The sequence below is a fragment of the Pagrus pagrus genome (genome assembly GCF_965226575.1).
Source record: "Pagrus pagrus genome assembly, chromosome: 2".
Classification (NCBI taxonomy): Eukaryota; Metazoa; Chordata; class Actinopteri; order Spariformes; family Sparidae; genus Pagrus; species Pagrus pagrus.
Genome location: NC_140186.1, coordinates 24,183,046 through 24,204,269, shown reverse-complemented (window position 1 = coordinate 24,204,269; position 21,224 = coordinate 24,183,046). Strand labels below are relative to the sequence as shown.

The following is a 21,224-nucleotide window of genomic DNA, read 5'->3' as shown; positions in this document are numbered from 1 at the left end:
AACAATATAAAATAAATCAAATTTCAAATCCGCTGTGATTCAGAACATATGACAGCTCATACAGATCAATAAATGCGACTGTAGAAGTAGTAAAGGAGGCATTTAAAGCTTTTGTGAAACCACTTTGCAAATAAAAAATTGTGTAAGAGAAAATTGTGAAATTGTGTGGTTTTATTGGCTAAACTGGTTTAGCAGGAAGGAATGCCATGCAGCATGTGCAGTAGCCTCTTACAAAATTTAAATTAAAAAAAAATGTTTTTCTGAATCAAACAACACAACATATAGAGATGTTTTTTTTTTTCAACGTTAACCTTACAGCCTGAAATTTGACGAAATCTCTCCAGTACTTCATAGAACTTTGGTAGACATTGCATGGGTTTTTAATATATAAAGAAGCATATCATCTGCATACAGTGAAACCTTATGTTCTCTAATACATGTATTATTCCTTCTTTGTGCAAATTGCGACATATTGGTGTGGCTATTGTCTCCATCCCTCTGGAGAATAATATTGAGAAGAGAGGGGAACCCCTGTCTTGTTACATGCTGAAAAGTACTGTCACAATGTGTTCTGTTCTCACCAAAAGATAGATGCATGTGGCACCATAATCCTGTTTCCATTTAGTCAAATGCCTTCTCTTGACGAAAATAAAATGACTGAAAAAATCTCACAATGTCGGTTCATGTGTTTATGCATTGCAACGCACACACACATACACACAATGTCACAAATCCTTCACATGGCTGGGCAATATTGCCAAAAATGTTGTCATATGAAGTTGATAACTATCATAATAAAAGTCAAATCATTATTTCTTGTTTAAAAACTAGTTTTTGCTGCTGAGGTGCAGAGACAGTTGATTGTCCTTTTTTAAGTATTATTTATTGTCTCAACATGAGAAACAGTTGCTGAACAGCAGAACATTTCACTAGTCTGAGGTAAAACATTAAAAAAAATAGAATGATAAAAGCGTTTTAATACGGAAAATGACCCCTTTCAGTCCTGTTGCCTCATCAAAATAAAAAAATGTGTGCTGCAGTGTGACGCACGCATGTAGGATGGCTTAGGATCCAATGTTTTTAAAGGATTATGCAAACAAATAAAACAATAAATGCAAATTTAATATCTTAATTATCGTTGGCAGCATGTACAGATGGTTTGAAAGATTTTGTCAATATAGTGACTGACAATCTAATCAAGATAAATAGATAATAGAAAAATCATTACTGAGTGTCAGCAAAAAAATGCTCCAACCACCTTAATCAAAAGAGACCTTGAGTGTGAAAAGTGTCCAGTGGAGAGGTTTGTGTGGACATGTTGTTTTTCATTCCTATAAAGTTCAAAAGTCAAATCTTGCAATGGGTGGTTTATGGGTAAATTTAATCAAATACTTTGTCCTCATGGGCTTCACTGGCCCAGACTTACAGTAATTTCTTCAGTTATTGTAAATGAAATACATAAACACAGTTTCAGTAGAGGTAACTGTTCTGACATAATTGCTTACACCTTTGACCCTTTTGGCTTAGCTAATGACAATGATTACAGTGACACTTATTGGTGAGTTTATTTAATATTCAGAGATTACTTACGTTTTTGACTAATTTTGTTGCTCAAATTGAATGTTGAACTGCATAGTATAAATCAGTTTGGTGATTCATGCTTTGAGAATTGTAACAGTCAGAAAATATAATTAAGCAACAAAGAAAAAAATAAATAAAGAAGCAACAATAAGATAAGATTTCTGGATTTGTAATCATTAACTGTAATGGATACAGGGTGATGACGGAATATTGGGACCAGGACATGAAATTGGCACCCACCCACACGCCAAATGCGGGTAACTTTTGTGATTGGCGGGTGAAACTGTCAATCTACCTGCCACATTGGTGGGTAGCCAATAAGACAACACAACACTGAGCAAGTGTTGTGTTGTTGACCAATCAGGTAGCCTATGTGTGTTGTTGCGTGTTGTTAAGCAAGCCCCGGCTCGCCATTTTCTTGGATTTTAAAACCAAAATGTGGCGGCATATTGCTGGCGTGAAGAGGCCGGCTGTAACAGACCAACAAAAGGAGGACGATTAAAAATTTTTTTTAAAAAGATTTCAATACGAAGTGGAAAGTAAGCAGGGATGGCAAGGTTCGCGACTGGTTGGTCTACAACGTCACAACAGAAGAAATGCACTGTCAGGATTGCCATATGTATGGCTCGGCGAAAGCGAAATCAAACCCATTTGTAATCGGGACAAAAAACTTAAAGTTAGAGGCATTACGAGTCCTCAAAAAACCACTTGCACACGATCAGCTGTAAAGTGGGGAAGACGGCTCCCCCAGAGCTGACAGCTCCCTCAGTTTATGCTCTGTGACAGGGTTTTTCAATCGTTGCTTGACCTTGACATTACAGTGTAATATGGTTTGGTTTCTGTTATTATTATGATTGTTATTGTTGTTGTTTATCTAAATGTTATAGTCAAAAAAATAGTCAAAATATTAGACTCTTGTCTTGAAAACCAACATAAACTTGTAATATGTACAAACTTAAAAAGAGTCTTTTCATATAAATGTTAATTGTTAATCTAAAATTAAAAAAAATGTCGAACTTGGATATGTAATGACACTAAGGTGACAAAGAAACAGTGACTAATGGATTACAGTTGGGTGTTAACTAAATAAATGAGACCATCAGATTGGCTGTTTGTATTTCTGTTATTTTCTATTCTAAATGCCTGCCACACCAGATCAGATACAGTTGTAAGTCATTTTGTAGGTCTAGTCATTAATGAGATTAAGTTGGTTAATAACTCGACAGCACTTTAATGTGTATTCTGTACAAGTTCATGAACCATTCTTATGCATTTTCTGAGTCGTTCATCTCTATTTTAGGCACAAAAAATTTTGGCTGGTAAAAAAACACTGTGGCAGGTGGATTTCAAAATCCACCTGCCACAGTGGCTGGTGGCCAAAAAAGTTAACTTCAGGCCCTGATTGGGACTAATAGTTTAACACTGTTCCATTTGACCGTACACTGGTTTTTCAAATGATGCCACTGGCCTAAATTTTCACACAATGTTTAATCCAAGTTTACATAGTGATGCAAAGCAAACGGTGTCAATAACAATGATGCAATGTTTTATTGATCTACTGCGGGAACTTAGTCAAGATAATCAATAGCTCACTCATTATGTGTAAAGTCCTTGCTGGAGCTCATGATCCTCATTCTATTCTTTGACAGTCTATGTGTTCACAAAAAATCCCACACTCCCTTTATTTTTATTAGCTGTGCTAATGGCATGGAAATTGGTCTGCCAGCCAGTCGCTCCACCAGTTTAATCCTAATTGCAACATCTCAACAAACGTGTGAATGAGTACCATAAAATTTGCAATGTAATTCGCGTCCCCTTCAATCTTAACCTTTGGGCATGTAACATCCCACTAATTTGTGCATATTGCATTTCCTGTTTTATTCTGAAAGGCTAACATCTCCTGCTGTTTCATTTCCTGCTCTCATGTGTTTCCTGCCTCCATGATTTTCCAAACCTGCTTCCAACTTACCTGCCTCTGATCTGGCATTCTTGCTAGTGTTTGTTACTGTGGTTTTTGACTTCACTTTTGTTTTTTGCCAACTCCTTTCCTGGATTTGTTTGCCTTGTTGAATTGACCTCCTATGACTGCCTGTTTCTTCAGTTAAGACTTTGCCCTTTGAATTTAACTCTGTGTCATTGTAATTCCTGGATGTCTCTTTTAGCACCATTATCAGATCAACATTTCATTTTGTCCAATACTTTAAAACATTTGTATCTGTGAATTATATAAGGGCTGCAAAAGTGACAATGTTAAACTGAAATTATTCAAATGTAATGGTTTTAATCTCACTGTTTTATATAAAGTAAGACGAATGGTGATTATTGTAATTTTGATTATTGTATAAAGATCTTTGCTAAGTTCAACAAGAAGTTGAAGTTTATTCAAGCAACCTCATGTAGAAATTGGCACTTTGTGTATTTTGGTGCCCCCTGCAGTTTCTGAGGGCAACACCACTGTCATAAATACAAATCCCAGGTCTGTACCAATATGTCATACTTTTATAATGGATTTGCCTGTTGTGGCCACAATCATTTTCACCTTATAAACATTCCTCTATAAACCGCCTATAAAAGCCAAAAGTTTGCTCAAATAATTGTTGCCTTGTCAATAAGATGTATGCCAAATTTACAAGAACTTCATGCTCAAATGATTGTTGTCATGTTTCTGGGAGATCAGACTTTGGAACATATTTCTGCACAAAATAAAAACTGGATTCTACATTTAAAGCACATTAGAAAGGAGATCTATGGGTACTCAGAACAGGAATTAGTGCTTACAGCAAGCAAACACAGTTCAAATGCAAACATGGGCACCTGATTATTGTTTACCTACCTTATCTATAAAATTGTGTACCTCTCGTTTAACGGGCAAAGACCTAAAGGGTCAGGAGGAGGGAGGTCGGTTTATAAAGTACGGTGTTGTACAGCGAGAGTCTACATTGACAGCAGATATGGGATCAAGCCGTAGGATGTGTGTGACCCAGCTGTGGCTGCTGGCCTTTCTGGCCTTTTTCTCTCTGACTGATGGATCTCAATTGTGAGTAGACCTGCCCCACCTTCAGAGACTCTGAATGTCTGTTCAAAATTTCTTTAGGTTAAATGAACTAAAATGTTGTTAGCCCTGCTGCATACCATTGCTATTTCTTCTTGGTTGCTTTGGTACAATTGTGTAATTTCAGTACACACTTATTTTCCCACAATTGGTGCTTTTCTTGTTGTTTTCATACAGAAATCATATGTTTAATCTTCCAATGACCCAATTATTAATTACTATATGTTAGTCTCAGTGACCAAAATGGGTTACACTGCTTTTCTAATTAATTGTATTATATAATAATGTAAAAATAGTATAGAAGAATATAAACGTAAATTGTTGTAATTTGCTTTGATCTGATATTGTCATAATGTCCAATAATTGTTAACAGATGCCATCATATGGTCTCCTAACAGATACAGCTCAGGAGCTAATTTTTCACAAAAATATTTACACCACAGGAGGAAAATCTTAGTTTTATATACTCTAATTACCACAATTCTGTAAAATTGAGGATACAGACATGACAGAGGGCAGCAGATTTACAGGTTGTTTTTAACTTCTTGAAAGTTCCTAATTTACATGAATTTGTATGCATACTTGCGTGAGGATTTTGAAACCAAAGCGGAGTTGAAGGGGTCCCAAAAAATGTGACACTCGTGGATTATGGTGTTTCCTGCATGCTGGTGGCATTTCAAAAAAATGTAAATAACAAAATAACCAGTAAAATGTAACAGTATATTTGTCAAATAATTCTCAGAAAAAAAATGTGAAAACTTGCTAAATCCAGGTGGCAGATTTTTCAGCCTCTTTCTTTCAAGACTTTACATAAGAAACATGAATTCTTCTCTCCAGGACATCTGAAATTTGTTTAAATATTCTTTCTCCTCTCCATTTCTCGGTCCTTCTATCGTTCATAGAGGAGATTATCCTATTTTTTATGCTTTTGGTTGCAGTTGGTCCACCAATTTGGTCCTGATTTAAATATCTCAAAAAGTACTGGATGGATTACCATGACATTTGGTATGTAAATTCATGTCCCTCTCAATCTTAAATATTTTGGTGTGTAACATCCCACTAGTCACGGCATATTACATTTCCTGTTTTATTTTGAAAGTCTAATATCACCTGCTGTTTCAGTTCCTGCCCTTATGTGTTTCCTACTTCCTTTTATTTTCCACAACTGCTTTCAAATACTTGGAGGGATCACCACATCGAATGTCAGCACTGTTATTTGCAAGTGATCAGATTGGATTTTTGGGTCCAGACATGGCCATCATATCTGAATGGGTTGCTGGGGGAACTTTGTAGGTGTCAGTAGCTCCATGTGTTGGTAACACACTTTTCCAACATGGACGCATGATCAATCATCTCACTCTCCAAACAATCCCTAGTCAAGTCTCGGAGCAGACAGTTTATGGATTTGATGTTGCTGTTGTGTGCCACGCTGCGAGTGACGCAAAAGACACTTTAAAATCCGATACGAGCAGCCAGAGTGTCAGGAGAGTCACATCTGTAGAAATCAGATTTGAATTGCATTTCAAACCACCTGCAAATGTGGTTAACCCTAACCCTTGCTTTGCAAAAAATGCATTTCATGTGTTTCCAAAATCAATATGGAGACAATCTGGATATGCCAAACAACAGATTTGGGTTTTGGGTAGTCTGAATATAGCAGATGTCTCATTCCTAACCAAGGAAAAGTTCACCCAAAAATGAAAATTCACTTTACCTCAATTTACCTTCATGCCAATGAAAAGTCAGGGGAAGTTGAAGTTTTAAGGGGGCAAACCCAAAAAAGGTTGGGAAGCAGTTCTTTATCATGACACTTCATTATTTTGTGTTTGATTAAAATGCCTTTAATGCATCCAACAAGAAAGAACGTGTTCTTTCATTAAATCATTAAATTTTTTTAACATGCTTCATGACTACATTTTCATTGGATTGGAAATCCTAAACAGCATGTGGTGTCCGCTGCAGAGTGACTACATCTATTCTCCATCTTTCTCTGCTCTGCAGGCAGCTGATGTCTGCCCCCAACTTGTTGCGGGTAGGAACAGCAGAAAACATCTTTGTGGAGTGTCAAGATTGCACAGGAGCAGACATTAGGGTCGAAATCATTGTGATGAACCATCCAACCAAAACCAAAAGGCTGGCATCCACAATTGTGACCCTCACAAGTGGAAACAGCTTCCAGAAGCTCGCACAAATAATGGTAAATGAAATGCTGCTACTGTATTTTTTATATATGTCACTGTAAGATAGCCTAATTTTCTACTGTATCATGACCACAAACGAACGATCTAGAATATTGAATGCCGCACTCTGCTCCTCATGCTCTGCTTTCGTCTCTGCATGGTGTTTCAGATCCCTGCTGGTGACTTCAGTAAAGATCCCAACATGAAGCAGTATGTGTACCTGCAAGCTCAGTTCCCTGACCGACTGCTGGAGAAAGTCGTCTTAGCGTCCTTCCAGTCCGGGTACATCTTCATCCAGACTGATAAGACCCTCTACACCCCCGAAAGCACAGGTGAGTTCAATGTCTCTACATTAGTAAGCAAAGATATTACAATAGAAATTATGTATCACACTATTTATTTTTTCAAATGAAACAATAATAATAACAATAATAACACAGTATAAAATACAGTAAAATGAATCGTTTTTTTGACACAAGTATAATGAAGTGAAGTCAGAAAGTTGTTAAACAGTCACATGACTCACCAGCAAAATGAAGCTTTTTCTCTCTCTCTATCAGTTCTTTACAGGATGTTTGCAGTGACACCCCTCATGGAGCCTGTAGACGAGGAAACCAACACGGATGCTTCTATTGCCATTGAGATTGTGGTATTGTGTTTTATCTTTAATAAGCACAGAATTGATAAGCAAAACACCTCTGAATGAGATGACATCACAGTGCTTAATAGTGGGTCACTTGCCTACAAATTACCAGAAAAACAGAAACACATCTGGCACACCTTGTGTCACTGTTAGCTTTGGTGTGTATATTCAGTAACACCTGTCCTCCCACTCACTATAATAATAAATGCATGCCTCCCTCTAGTGGTTGAGTTGCACATTTAACACAGCTGATGTCTAGACACTGACTAGGCTCATGGACTGCAGACAAAATAAAAGCATTGCTTTGCTAAATTAATTTGTAAGCTGGTACAGGTCACTGTTTTATACAATATTGCTTGTTTCTAGACCCCTGAAGGCATCATTTTACCACTTGATCTAGTCTCTCTGAAATCAGGGATCCACTCAGGAGATTACAGACTTGGTGAAATTGTCAGGTGAGTAGCCTGCTGTATCTTACTTAAATTGAATTGGCCTTTTAACACGAATAACAGGTGAATTCAATTCAAACTAGAGATCATCTTGTGATGGGATCTCAACAGCTGCGACCCCTGTCAACATGTTCTGACCCATGAGTACTCATTAGTGATTACTACATTATAACATGAGTACTCACTACTCATGAGTCGGCCCACACCCATCTTCAAACTCAGCCTCAGCGCCCCCTACTTCAAAAAGATCAACGACCTGCTCAGCCCACGCCCATTTTTAGCTCTGCCTTCATTTTGACTTGATTTTTCATCCCACCTTTGAGGTGTCATGACACTATTTCGCTGACAAAAATCTGTCCACAGAAAGACAGACCACCTGACAAACAGCTTCTGTGACAGTCCCGGCGACAATAGGTGGCACCAGGACAGCATTTTGCCATGATGACACACACACACACACAGACTCACAAACTGAAAACATTACTGGCTGGTAATAATACCTTAAATCATTTAAAATTAATCAAAGTAAACTCTTTAAAGTAAATAACATGTTTATGTTGCAGTTTGTACAATTAATTTCCATGCTACGTGTCGATCTGCCAAGGTAGCTGTGTAGGGAATTTCATTAATTTGGCAATTTTCCCAATAAGAAAGTGGACTGGATTTGATGAGCACTGGCAGTGCTCTGGAAAGCGCACCGAGTGAATGGACTGATGCTTTTTTTTTTTTTTTTCTTCTAAAAGTGTGTGGGACATGTCCGACTGTAGTGTAACTATTTCTCCAAGGCATAAAGGGAACCCTGTGCAGTGCCACGCACATTTCAGTAAACTGAAGTTTACAATCCTTACACTGTCTTGCTTGTTTAGCTGAGATAATATAAGACAATTTATAGTTGTGATGAAATGCCAAATAATAAGCACAGCTAGCTCGCTATTTAGCCAACACTGGAAATAAAAGGGAGCGCTATTAGCTCGCTAGCATTGGTGAAGGCAAATGTTTGTTGGTTACACTGTAACTTAAAACTTACAAACTAGATAACGTGAGCGTTCTACCATAAACACACAATCTAATTCAGAAATTTTGAAGAAAGAAAATAAAGTGTATAAGCTAGATAGCTACTTAATTAATCTAGAGCGTCTCTGTTTAGATATAAACTTTAATTCTAAGTTGACAGACAGACATGTTAAAATAAATGCATCTATGAACTGAAATGATCAGACTTAAAAGACTTACAATAAAAGTACAACCAGTCTATCTATTGTACAGTTTTCTGGCCAACCTGACAATATTAACCCCTTCTTCTAGACCATACTGTTTCTGTGTTGCCGCTTTCTGTGGGACAGTATAAACAACAAGTGCTTTCAAGCTCATTCATCATCTGAAGTCTGATTCACGTGTCACCGTCAGTCTCAAAATGTTATGAATATTTGAATGACTCACTTGATTACTGGAATATGTGTTGTTGTGTGTTGTTGCGTTTAGTCCCGGACTGTGGAAGGTGGTGGCCAAGTTCCACAGCAACCCACAGCAGAGCTACTCTGCAGAGTTCGAAGTCAAAGAATATGGTAAGTCCCTCATTACCTGCACTGTTTTTTTAAAACCTATATATACCTTCTATATTCACATACGTTTTACTTTATTGGACATTCAATAAAATATTTTCAAATTTTCAGTGCTGCCCAGTTTTGAGGTGAAGCTGACGCCTGTGAGCCCCTTCTTCTACGTGGACAGTCCAGAGCTCACCGTCAACATCAGAGCTAGGTATGTGAAGGTTTTTGTTTTGTGGCTCAAGAGATCAGGTTCGACTGGTAGATTGACCGGAGGAGAAAATAGAGGATGTTGTTCAGAGGTTGTGTTGTGGCTCTTTTAGTCTGTTGTGTTTTTGATTGTCCTGTTTTACTTCTTTGTAGGCTCAAAAATGTCCTTGTGGTTTTAGGTATCTATCTGGTGAAGAGGTGGATGGGATGGCGTACGCGGTATTTGGGATTATTCAAGAGGGTACCAAAAAGAGCTTTCCAGGTTCTCTTCAGAGAGTGCAGGTGTGTCTGTCAGTCTGCTCCTCGATTGGTCAACGTGTTTGACTTTCAGTTTCGTGTTGTTTCCTGTGCAAGCACAAACTAAAATGATGACGAGAACGAACCTCAAACTCTGTCACTGGTGTGACCTCATCAATGGAATACATTAATGATGGTTACATTCATTCTATTAGATTGCGAGAGGTATTGGAGTAGTCTCACTGAGGAGAGAGCACATCACACAGACCTTCCGAAACATCCGTGACCTGGTGGGGAGCTCCATATACGTAGCTGTCAATGTGCTGACAGAGAGCGGTAAGAAGGAGATACTGTTTATGTTTGTATCTAGGTATGACTAATGACAAAGTCCATTTATTGTTTTACTGCTTCTTATTTGATGATTCAAGGCCTTTACTAAATGTATACACCGGTATACAAATAGAAGCTCCAGCAAGTTGCTCCAGCAACTCGAGAGATCAGACGCTGGTCCGCCCAATCAGAGGCCACGCTTCAGGATGCGCTGAGTGACGCTGACTGGGACATGTTGCAGTCGAGCTCTGATGACGTCGACATGTTTACGGAAGTGGTGACGTGCTTCATTTCCACACTGATAGACGATATCTGTCCCATGGTAACTGTGAAAGTTTTTCCCAATCAGAAACCATGGGTTTCAGAACCTGACAGAACCTGTCCCTGGCCCACTCCATCGTCCCCACGTTTCAAGTCGTCCACTATTGTCCCGTACCCTAGAAGACCAACCCATCCTGCTTAAATGACTATCGCCCTGTAGCTCTCACATCTGTGGTGATGAAGTGCTTTGAGACACTCATTAAAGTCTTCATCAGCTCATCACTACCTGGATCATTGGACCCCCTTCAGTTCGCCTATCGTCCTAATAGTACTGAGTACTGATGACGCCATCTCACATGTCCTCCATTCCATGGATATGGTACGGCAACTGCTGCGCCCAGGACCAGAAATCTCTCCATAGAGTGATCCGATGTGCTGAGCGCATCACTAGAACTGCATTGCCCTGCCTTCAGGACATTTACACCAGGCGGTGCAGGTCCAGAGCGACCAGGATCATGACGGACATTCACCACCCTAACCATGAACTGTTTGTGAAGCTGCCTTCTGGCAAGCGCCTACCCAGTGTCATGGACAGGACCGAGCATCTGAGGAGGAGCGTCTTCCCTCAGGCCATTCGGACAATAAACTCCCATAAAACAACATAACAAACACTCAGCACGCACCATATATCACACATGCATACACACCCTGCTACTTTACACACAGACTTTGCACACGGTTCTTTCTTTAAATACTTTTGTCTCTTATTTATATCTAGTTCTTATTTATATCTAGTTCTTGTTTATAATATGTATTATATATATATATATTCTATTTCAATTTAAGTTTTTTATTCTCTTTTTCAATTTTATTTTCTTATTTAGATTTTATTTTCTGGTTGCACTATTTTTTTGCACAGTAAACGGAGTGGTTGCAATTTCATTTCGCTGCTGCTGTGCTTGTACAACTGCATGTGACAAATAAATCTTTGAATCTTGAATCTTGAATCTTCCCCATCTCTGCTGAGTTTTTTTTTGGTTGGATGGATATAAAAGTTACAGGGGGTTTTTTTAGGGCTTGGAGCAGAGGGGAATGTATGACATAGTTTGTTTTGTTTGTGCCTTTTATCTGTGATGTTGCACAAAAGAACTTACTTTTACAGTTTTTTTAAAAATACATTATTGTGATGGTTTTTTTTTTTTTTTATCACAACAGGCAGTGAAATGTTCGAGGCAGAGTTAAGAGGTATCCAGATTGTCACGTCACCGTACACCATCTTCTTTAAGGGAACGCCCAAATACTTCAAACCAGGAATGGTCTTTGATGTAGCGGTAAAGTACTTGACTGAATTTATATTTATGTACAATGACAACAAGATTAGAAAACAAAGTTGTCTGTCTCTTCAATTGCTATTTGAAAAACCCATTACTGACAATTATCTCAGTCTTCATTGCTGCCCAGCTACTGCAGTTTGTAGATGATTACAACATTTCCATGGTAGTATTAGATTGCTCTTAAAGTTTGCATGAAGACAAAATCATTGGAAGTTTGTAACTTCCTGAAAAATCATTAAAAATGGTGATGACTAAAACGCTTTGCTTATTTAATAAGGAAAGCCATGGATGTATAAAAAGAAGAATATTGCCAGAGAAGTGTGTTGCCCAGCACCGTTCCTGACAGATTCCTATACAAAAACAAAACTTAGATAGATAGATAGATAACTTTATTAATCCCCAAGGGGAGATTAGGTAAACTATATAACTTTATTCAATGATTTGGGTGAAACTGGGTCATTTTATGGAGAAAATACTTGTTAGTTGGAGTACCGAGGTGATTGAATAAGTTTTTCGGGAGACAGACATCATCTTTTTGTTGCTAAAGTAAGTGCTAACTACTGCTAAATGTAATTACCTGCCGTTGGCTCGGTAAGTGGTCCTTGCTGACTCAGCCCCAGGTTGCCAGGATCCAAAACTGGCAAGAAAACCACCTCGGTGCTATATTCCCGTTGTCATACTGGTGCCCATCTGGGAGGCTGTGTCGTTCTGTCCCAGTTCGGTCATGTCCGCTGGGAGCTGTCAGCTGCGGCAGGGCCAGTGTCAGAGGCTCCGTGTTTAGTGGGTAGAGTGTGGTGTGACGTACATTCTGCGCTTCTATTAGCCATTTCATGGTGACTTTAAAGGACTGAGTTGTAAGAACGTTGATTTATGAGTCTCATTCCAAACTTATCAATACTGACGCTTTGGGAATATACACTAGGTCGGGTTGGCTGCCATCTCAAAGCGTCAGTTTTTGACGGTAGGACATGAGACTCAAAAATCAACTTTTCTTCTAAATGGGACCTTTCAGTTTGTTTTTATAAGACAGATTTAATTAGATGTTTTCTGATTGTTCAGCTGTTTGTGTATGTGATGGCAGGTTGAAGTTGTGAATCCTGATGAAACTCCTGCACAAGGTGTTGCAGTGGTGGTTGATCCAGGCCAGGAGATGGGCTTCACTGCAGCCAATGGCATAACTAGGATTACCATCAATTCAGAGCCAAGGACTGACAGCCTGACGATCACTGTACGTCTGAATTTTTTTACCATTTATGCATTACAGCGCATTTGACAAATTAATCATAAAGGTCCCATATTATGAAAAACACGTTTTCTCACGTTTATATACCTTGTGCGTATGATTTACTGTGTGCATTTATTTGCAGGCAAAGACCAGTGATCCTCGTATTACACATGAGAGGCAAGCATCGGCCACCATGACAGCCCTCCCATATACCACTAAAAGCAACAATTACATCCACATAGGTGAGGAACATCCTGAAATCATATCAGATGGTAGTCAGTCACCATGCATAAGAACCCCAGAAGGTCTGGAAATTAATTAATTAATTTTATTTCAGGTGTGGATGCAGCTGAAGTCAGATTAGGAGAAAACCTGAAGGTCAACTTCATGCTTAACAGACAGCCACAAACTGACATCACATACCTGGTGAGAGATGTTTTGCACCTGTGTATTTGTACATTTGTGCACATGATTGAGTGTTTGTGTTGCTTTCAGCAGTCTGTGTTGTATTTACACTCATATTTGATAAGTGCTGGTGTCCCCAGATCCTGAGCAGAGGTCAACTGGTGAAATATTCTCGCTATAAAACAAGAGGCCAAGTAGTGGTTTCCAGGACAGTTCTAATTACCAAAGAAATGCTGCCATCGTTTCGCATCATAGCCTACTACCATACAGATGACAATGAAGTGGTGTCAGACTCTGTTTGGGTGGATGTCAAGGACCCCTGCATGGGCTCGGTGAGACACACAATACTGATGTTGCAGAGTTGAACTAATTAAGTGGGACACCCAAACACAAATTGATAAAACTGAAGGTGCATATAATTAATTTAATGTAACTGCTTGATTGAATACAAATCAGGTCTTCCTCCCTTATGTAGTTGAAGCTGGAATCATCCAGACCTGCTCCATCATATGAACCTCGCAGGTTATTTCATCTGAAGATCACAGGAGACCCAGCGGCCACAGTGGGACTGGTGGCAGTTGATAAAGGCGTCTATGTCCTCAACAAAGAGCACCGCCTCACTCAGAAAAAGGCAATTTCCTTTCTTTTAAAATTTTTGAAAGAATGTTAATTTAAGCCTTCAGTGTTACTGAGACTGATGTGACAGTGTGGTTTGAATCTGACAGCTCCATGGAGCCTTTCTGTGTAGAGCTAGCATGCTCTCCCTTTGTGTTAGTTTTTCTCCAGGTTGTTACCTGTAGCAAAAATAGTGAGTACCCAAATACAAGACACTCAGGACAGGGCAATGAATTAAAAGCACTCTTCAAAGTTTGGACTTCGACCAAAGTCAAAATCCAAAATAGAAAGTCCAAACATAAAAAAACAGCAACAAAAGGCAACAAAAATTAAAAAAAACTAAATAAAGTACAAACCAAAGATGCTCTTAGAACACAGGAGACTGTACTGATGTGAGTAAAATAGAACAGGAGAAACACAGGCTTAACTAGACAGGGCTAAGTAACAAACAAAACACAGGTGAACAGGAAAGATATAGATAATTGATATGTGTAAAATTTGAAATCACAGACTTGGTGAAAATAATAAACCAAGACCCAGCAGGTATCGAACAATATTTTATCATGGTAACGGAATAACATCTGCAAACTTAGAATCATGTCTCACATATAAATAGGATGTTACTGGCCAACATGGCAGAAAATACCTTCAATGTAAAAGAAAAATGGGAGGTAGAAGTAAATGTGATAATTGAAGGCAGGACCTGGGAGGGCATGTGTATGAATAGTCACAAAGGCATCAACACTAATCTATGGAAAGAATTTGATTGGAAGACAAAAATGTGATTTTTCAGGACTCCACTGATACTTTCAACATTTTATAAAGATTTAGTATCTCCACTTTGTTGGAGGAATTGTGGGATGACGGGATATCATTCACATGCCGTGCTAGCCGATGGTTATCAATCAAATTTTTTAAGTGCATTAAAAGGGGTTCCTCAAGTATCCATCTTAGGCCCTATTTTATTTACTCTTTATATTAATGATTTTAGTATTGGCATAGCAAATAGTACAATTCATCAGTATGCCGATGACACTATCATCTATTCAGTCGCCCCCTCTGCTGATCTAGCTCTTAAAAACCTACAGTCTTAATTTCATATTATAGAGCAACCTCTGTTTGACCTTAAATTATTACTTAAGACAGTAGTATATCTACATTGAATGGGACTCCTATTGAAAGGGGTTTCTAATTACAAATATCTGGGCATCTGGATAGATGATAAGCTGTCTTTTAAAATTCATGTCTCCGAACTAACTAAAAAACTAAAGAGTAAATTATCATTATTTTATCGTAAAAGAGCTTGTTTTACTTTAAATTGTAGAAAACGACTTGTTCAGGCCACTTTTTTACCTACTCTAGATTATGGGGATGTGATTTACATGCATGCTGCTCTCTCAACATTGAAGCCCCTTGATGCAGTGTTTCATTCTGCACTCCGTTTTCTTACAGGTGATGGGTTTAGAATTCATCACTGTGTTCTTTATGACAAAGTTGGATGGCCATCTTTATCTGTAAGGAGGGAACAGCACTGCATGATTTTTATCTACAAGGCCTTGCTGCATGTTTTACCTGTCTATCTTACCAGTTTAATCTCATTCAGAACTTGTAACTTGCACACTCGTTCACTCGTTCACTCGATTTTAAACATCCCAATGTAAGAACCGAATTGGGAAAGACTGCTTTTCAGGTCTGTGCCCCTCAGAAATAGAATGACTTACAGCGTGTTCTTGAACTAGATCGTCTTATTTCTTTGGATAGTTTCAAATGCCTATTGTTCAATGTTCTGCAGTCTGAATAATAATTGTGAATTATGATCATATTGTGTAAGTTTATTCATGTGTTTTGTAATCAGGACGTCATTGGAAAAGAGAGCTTGCTGAATAAATAAAGGATTCAATCAATCAATCAATCAATCAATCAATCAATGTATTACAGAGATATTGTCAGGAAATAAAGGGGGAGATTGATAAGATAATAAACATTGCCATTCCAGTGGATTCTATGTTGCTTGTACTCAGAGTACCTCCAGAAAATGTAACAGGAAAAGATCAGAAGTAAATATTGCGTATACTCATTGATTGCAAGAAAAATTATAATGGTAAACTGGAGGAAAGCACCTTCGCCAACAAGAATCCAATGGACTCAGAGACTGAAATCTATATAATGTAGTACGTGACAGCAAAACTGCAAATGAAAATGGACATTTTTCTACAAAGATGGACTCCGGTTATGATGTATCTAAAGACCTAAGCTTTCAACAAGATGCTCTTGAAAAAGATGAACAGAATGAAAAGCCCTTTGCCAAGGAATGTTCAACAATGTCTGATGTTCAATGTTATTGACATTGAAATTTAAATAAAGAAAAATTTTTAAAAATCGTTCCTTTCAGGTGTGGGACATTGTAGAGAAGTCCGACACGGGCTGCACACCAGGTGGAGGGAGGGACAGCATGAGTGTGTTCTACGATGCTGGGCTGTTGTTTGAGTCCACTGCCTCTGGGACTCCCTACAGACAAGGTGACACTACAGTACACACAACTGAATGTGCTTTAGTCACTGGCCATATTTACGTATTTTAATTATTTTACAGTTACAACATTTTCAGACAAAATAAACAAAAATACAGGTTAAAGACATCACACTGTACTGGCATTTATAATGATCATGTGTACATTTGTCTGAAGGAACTGTAGTTTAAAAATATGCTACTTTGTGAAAAAAATGTCATAATTCAGAATAAAGTTGTTGACAAATAGAGTTGAAGAAGAGCATGTTGGATACAAGCACATCACGTAGGTGCAACCAGGAAAACTGTCTAATGAAATCTAATAAAAAGTCTCACGAAGACAACATTTCTTTCCCTCTTGGATCTTCATCGGGTCAGACCAACAGTTTGAGTGTGCATGTCGGAAAAGTCTGCTTGTAAAGAGGATACACTTGCAGCATATCTCAGGTCATCAAGCAGCACCGTAGAGAAATGGACCTTCACCTGGTTTACTGTGGTTTTAAATCAAGTCACATTCAGGAGACATGCTTAATAATCTGAGGGATCTGATTGGGCTGTACGTAGAAAGGCATGTCATAAAAATATTTATTAAAATGAAATAAAAACTTAAATATTTAGGAGCCGTACCACTTAGTTTGAAGTTTAACGTAGTAATAGTTTGAAATCAAGTCTCTACTGTAATGGCAGTGTCATGTTTGGAGCACAGGTGTAATCTGTTCTGTTTTCCTAGTTGCGACAAAAATGGCTTCACAGTGAGTCTGCTTGCGATGAATCCAACCAGAGTCAGACTGGGACAGGAAGCCCCTCAGTTTAGAAATATTTTTTTTTAAATGCTGTCGTAAAAGTGGTGATGTGATGCTGGAAGTTATTCATTATGTGAACCTCTTTCCTCAGTTTACCTTACACCTTACTTCACTGTGACATAAGTGCTGCAAATTAACGGCATCAAGTCTTTCAGACAGAGCAGCGAATATCTGGAGTTGAGTACATTTTTTTCAATATAGTAAGCTGTTTTCACAGTTATATTCATAATTTCATGCAGTCCTGGTGACCTTTCTCCAGCTTTTTGCTGGACTTCCCGAGCTAAGAAACAGTGCACTTCTGTCTTGCACCCTCTCTTGGATCTGTGTGACAACATCATGATGTATTCCTGTCATTGTGTTAACACCTGTACAGTGTTTCCAATCCAGACCACACAAGGCAGCGCATTACATTATTTACCATTTGTGGATAGCTCTTTGCGAAATGGTAGATTGTGAGGATTACTGTTACTGCAGTATCTTACTGAAACTAACAATGAAGCGACATTCAACTCATCCAGCTGTATGTCAAAGTAGTCCATGAGTTGGCATTTGATGTCATCACTCATGTCAAAAGTGCTTCTGCTCATGGTGTCTTTGGGGAGTGGTATTGACTGTATGTTCCTTACATCTGCCATTCTTGGCACATAGCCACAGTGCACAGTTTTTAACAGTTAGTTCTTATTTTTAAGACTTAAGACTGCCAAACCTGCAAATCATAGAGAAACAGCCTCAAAGAAAGCAGAATCAAACATTTTCATCAGTGTAATGACCACATAAAAATGTTGCAACTTCCCTAAAAAGAGCAGCCATTGGTTTGCCAGTACAATTACAATAAATATATATTGTATGGACACAGAGGCCTTACTGTGTCTACCACTGGTGGACTCGGGGCAGAAAAAACGCAGCAAAGGTGCCCTCTTAGATGCCCCGATGGTAGATAAAACATGATAAAGTGCCCTTCCAGTACCCTTTCTGTGTGCTGGTGCCCCACTGCATACAGCTGCTGCCCTTTTAATTTTTTTGGCCCCTGCCCTTCTAGTCCACTGGTGTCTACTGTGTCAAATTACCCCTCCTCTGTTTAAGACTTTGTCTGTTTTACATTTCCAGAGTTGAAGTGTCAAGCCCCCGGCAGGAAGAAACGAGGTAAAAATCATGGCTTAAATGACCAAATATATTCTGTAACATATTCCCTAAACTTCTGTGTGACATTTCATGCTCTCCAAAATGTTTCTTGGATATCTGACTTTTAAACTATATGTCTGTGTTATGGTATGTGGAAGCAGGTGAAGCTATCTTGTAGTGTAATTTAAATTTTTGTACAAACAGAAAACATGTATATTTCTAAATGAAAACAGCTACATCAGCTCTCAGCTGTTGTGACTGTGTTCTGGTCAGACTGTTTAAACCTGATTCCTTTGCTCAAAACCATTTATTGTCGGCAAATAGTTGTTGATTGTGTTGGCAGTCTTGCCATCATCTACAAATGTCAGGAACATTTGTTGAACTCAATTTCTTTACCAAAAGCTTTTTTAATTTTTTTTATTTACTGTAATTTTCCTAAAATCTAAATTGTAACCTTTTTAATGACACTGTAGCTGAGGAGGATGACAACAGTTACATGGACAGGGATGAAATTCTCTCTCGCACCCACTTCCCTGAAAGTTGGCTGTGGTCAGATATCAAGCTGCCTGCTTGCCCTCGACAAACACCAAACTGGTGAGTCAATAGAAATATACACACAAAAAATACACAGATAACCTACCTTTTGCCTCTCAAAGTGTTTACATTTTTCCTTATTTCAGTGAAACCACATCATTTGAAAAAATTGTTCGTTTGCAAGACTCAATCACAACCTGGCAGTTCATTGGCATTAGCCTGTCAAGAACTCACGGTGAGGATCCTGTTTCTCTGCACGACTTGACTTTTTCTTTCTTCGTCTTTACATTGGTGAGGTTATAAGGGCGTATAAGGCACACAGTTAACAATGTGTCAGGTTCTGGAGGAGGATTCTGCTCTTTGGGCATTTTAAACACTTGTTACATTGTTTTTTCACCTCACTTCTCCACTCTACCTTTCATTTCCCATCTTTCTTTTCAATTTGGTTAATTGCATGTTTCTTTTTGACTTGAAGGTATCTGTGTGGCTGATCCATTCGAGGTCATTGTGCGGAAGGAATTCTTCATTGATCTCAAACTGCCGTACTCTGCTGTCCGGGGAGAGCAGCTGGAAATTAAGGCTATCCTCCATAACTACAGCCCAGATTATATCACTGTGAGTCAGGACAGATGGCAGGGTTTACTATTAAAATACTGCCTTGCAAATGTATACTCGCAATTTTCCCATTAGTGGAATAATTCAACTTTTTAGAAAATATGCTTTATTGTACTCTCTCGAAGAGTAAGAGAAGAACATCAAGATCCCTGTCATATTTTACATTAAGTATGGAGCTTAAAGCAACATTATGTAGTAATCTGTATTTTGTGCAATTTGACGCCCTCCACTGTTTGAGTGCAACACAGCTGTCATAAGTACAAATCCCAGGTTTCTGCAACAATTTGCCAGATATAATTTATTGCTAACTACAAACAAGACTTGGCACGTCACAACGATGTTGTCTTGAAAACTTGTGTCTTGAAGTTAATATGCATGCTGAGGCATTTTTGGAGTGCAGCAGTCAAGTCAGTCAAGTTTGCACACAACTCAGAACAGTAACAGCACGTCAAGCTAACATAAGCTGAACCAGAGACATTAACACCTGGCTAAACCATTCTACCAAAACCTCTGTCGAAATGAGCTTATGATGAAAAACCAGCGGGTTTACAACTTTGCTAACACAGCCAAACATCAAGCAAGTGCAAAAACAGAGACATATCACTTAGCAAGTATGCTAATATCACTGACTATTCAACAGCAACAAGTCCACCTCTGTCTGTCTGCAGCCACTAATGACTGAAAGCAGTATTAGATTACTCATGTCAAACCATTTGTGCGTGGTGGGACATCTTGCTTTTCCTCTTGGCACCCATGTAAACAGGTTTGAGTAGCCACACAGCCCACGTGAGCAGCGCGGCTCATGCAAGTCTCATGGGCTGAACACAAATCCTGCATGTGCAGTGCGTGAGCGTGGTGGAACGTCTCGCTTTTTATTTCAGTGCTCATGTAAGCAGCGAGAATCTAGAGATTCCCGCCTGTTTGTTTTTTTACAACACTCATGTGTTTCACTACAGTTTCAAAGTCTGTATCTGTAGAATAGATCACAGGCATGAAAAGAATACACACGACAGGTGGAGGGCAGTATTTTTCCAGCACCCTCTGTTTCTTTCCCTCCCTCCCACTCTCTCTGATAATATATATATCAGTATTAACAATCTGAACCATTCAGTGACCCCATGCACCTTGGAAACATCATCTTTTTAATTATCTCCTCATTTATTTTTCTTTTAATTTGTCAACATCTAAATGTCAGTCTCTTTCTTTTTCCATCTTGACCTGTTTCAAGGTGCGTGTGGATCTGTTAGAGGAGGTAGATGTGTGCAGTTCAGCTTCTAAGCGTGGGAAGTATCGTCAGGAAGTCAAAGTTGAGCCCCAAACTACACGATCTGTACCTTTCATCATTATTCCCATGAAGCAAGGACAATACCACATAGAGGTCAAAGCAGCTGTTAAAAACTCTTCACTCAGTGATGGGATCATGAAGACACTGAGGGTGGTGGTAAGAGAAACACTCTCTGAAATGTTATCTTATTGCGTTCAAGATTAACAATAAAATAGTACATGATTTAAACTTTACATTTCCATCTCAGACCTTTAACTTTCTGATTTGCATGCATGTGTGGCTGTTTTA

The 21,224-nt window shown here is 38.7% G+C and overlaps 1 protein-coding gene across 1 annotated transcript in view; it reads left to right on the top strand.

The window, feature by feature from the left end:
- Nucleotides 1-4,550: 4,550 nt before the first annotated feature.
- LOC311250352 (complement C3-like) overlaps nt 4,551-21,224 on the top strand; it is a gene marked incomplete at both ends in the record, with an annotated part of 30,543 nt that continues 13,869 nt past the window's right edge. Inside the window, 21 exons of the mRNA XM_084341993.1 lie at nt 4,551-4,618; nt 6,635-6,830; nt 6,983-7,145; nt 7,374-7,462; nt 7,823-7,911; nt 9,388-9,470; nt 9,579-9,666; nt 9,842-9,944; nt 10,115-10,235; nt 11,706-11,821; nt 12,906-13,052; nt 13,192-13,291; nt 13,387-13,475; nt 13,595-13,786; nt 13,930-14,085; nt 16,462-16,588; nt 18,488-18,523; nt 18,976-19,096; nt 19,183-19,271; nt 19,512-19,651; nt 20,880-21,092. Of these exons, the coding sequence (XP_084198119.1) occupies nt 4,551-4,618; nt 6,635-6,830; nt 6,983-7,145; nt 7,374-7,462; nt 7,823-7,911; nt 9,388-9,470; nt 9,579-9,666; nt 9,842-9,944; nt 10,115-10,235; nt 11,706-11,821; nt 12,906-13,052; nt 13,192-13,291; nt 13,387-13,475; nt 13,595-13,786; nt 13,930-14,085; nt 16,462-16,588; nt 18,488-18,523; nt 18,976-19,096; nt 19,183-19,271; nt 19,512-19,651; nt 20,880-21,092 (2,526 nt within the window). The remainder of the gene's footprint in view (nt 4,619-6,634; nt 6,831-6,982; nt 7,146-7,373; nt 7,463-7,822; nt 7,912-9,387; nt 9,471-9,578; nt 9,667-9,841; nt 9,945-10,114; nt 10,236-11,705; nt 11,822-12,905; nt 13,053-13,191; nt 13,292-13,386; nt 13,476-13,594; nt 13,787-13,929; nt 14,086-16,461; nt 16,589-18,487; nt 18,524-18,975; nt 19,097-19,182; nt 19,272-19,511; nt 19,652-20,879; nt 21,093-21,224) is intronic.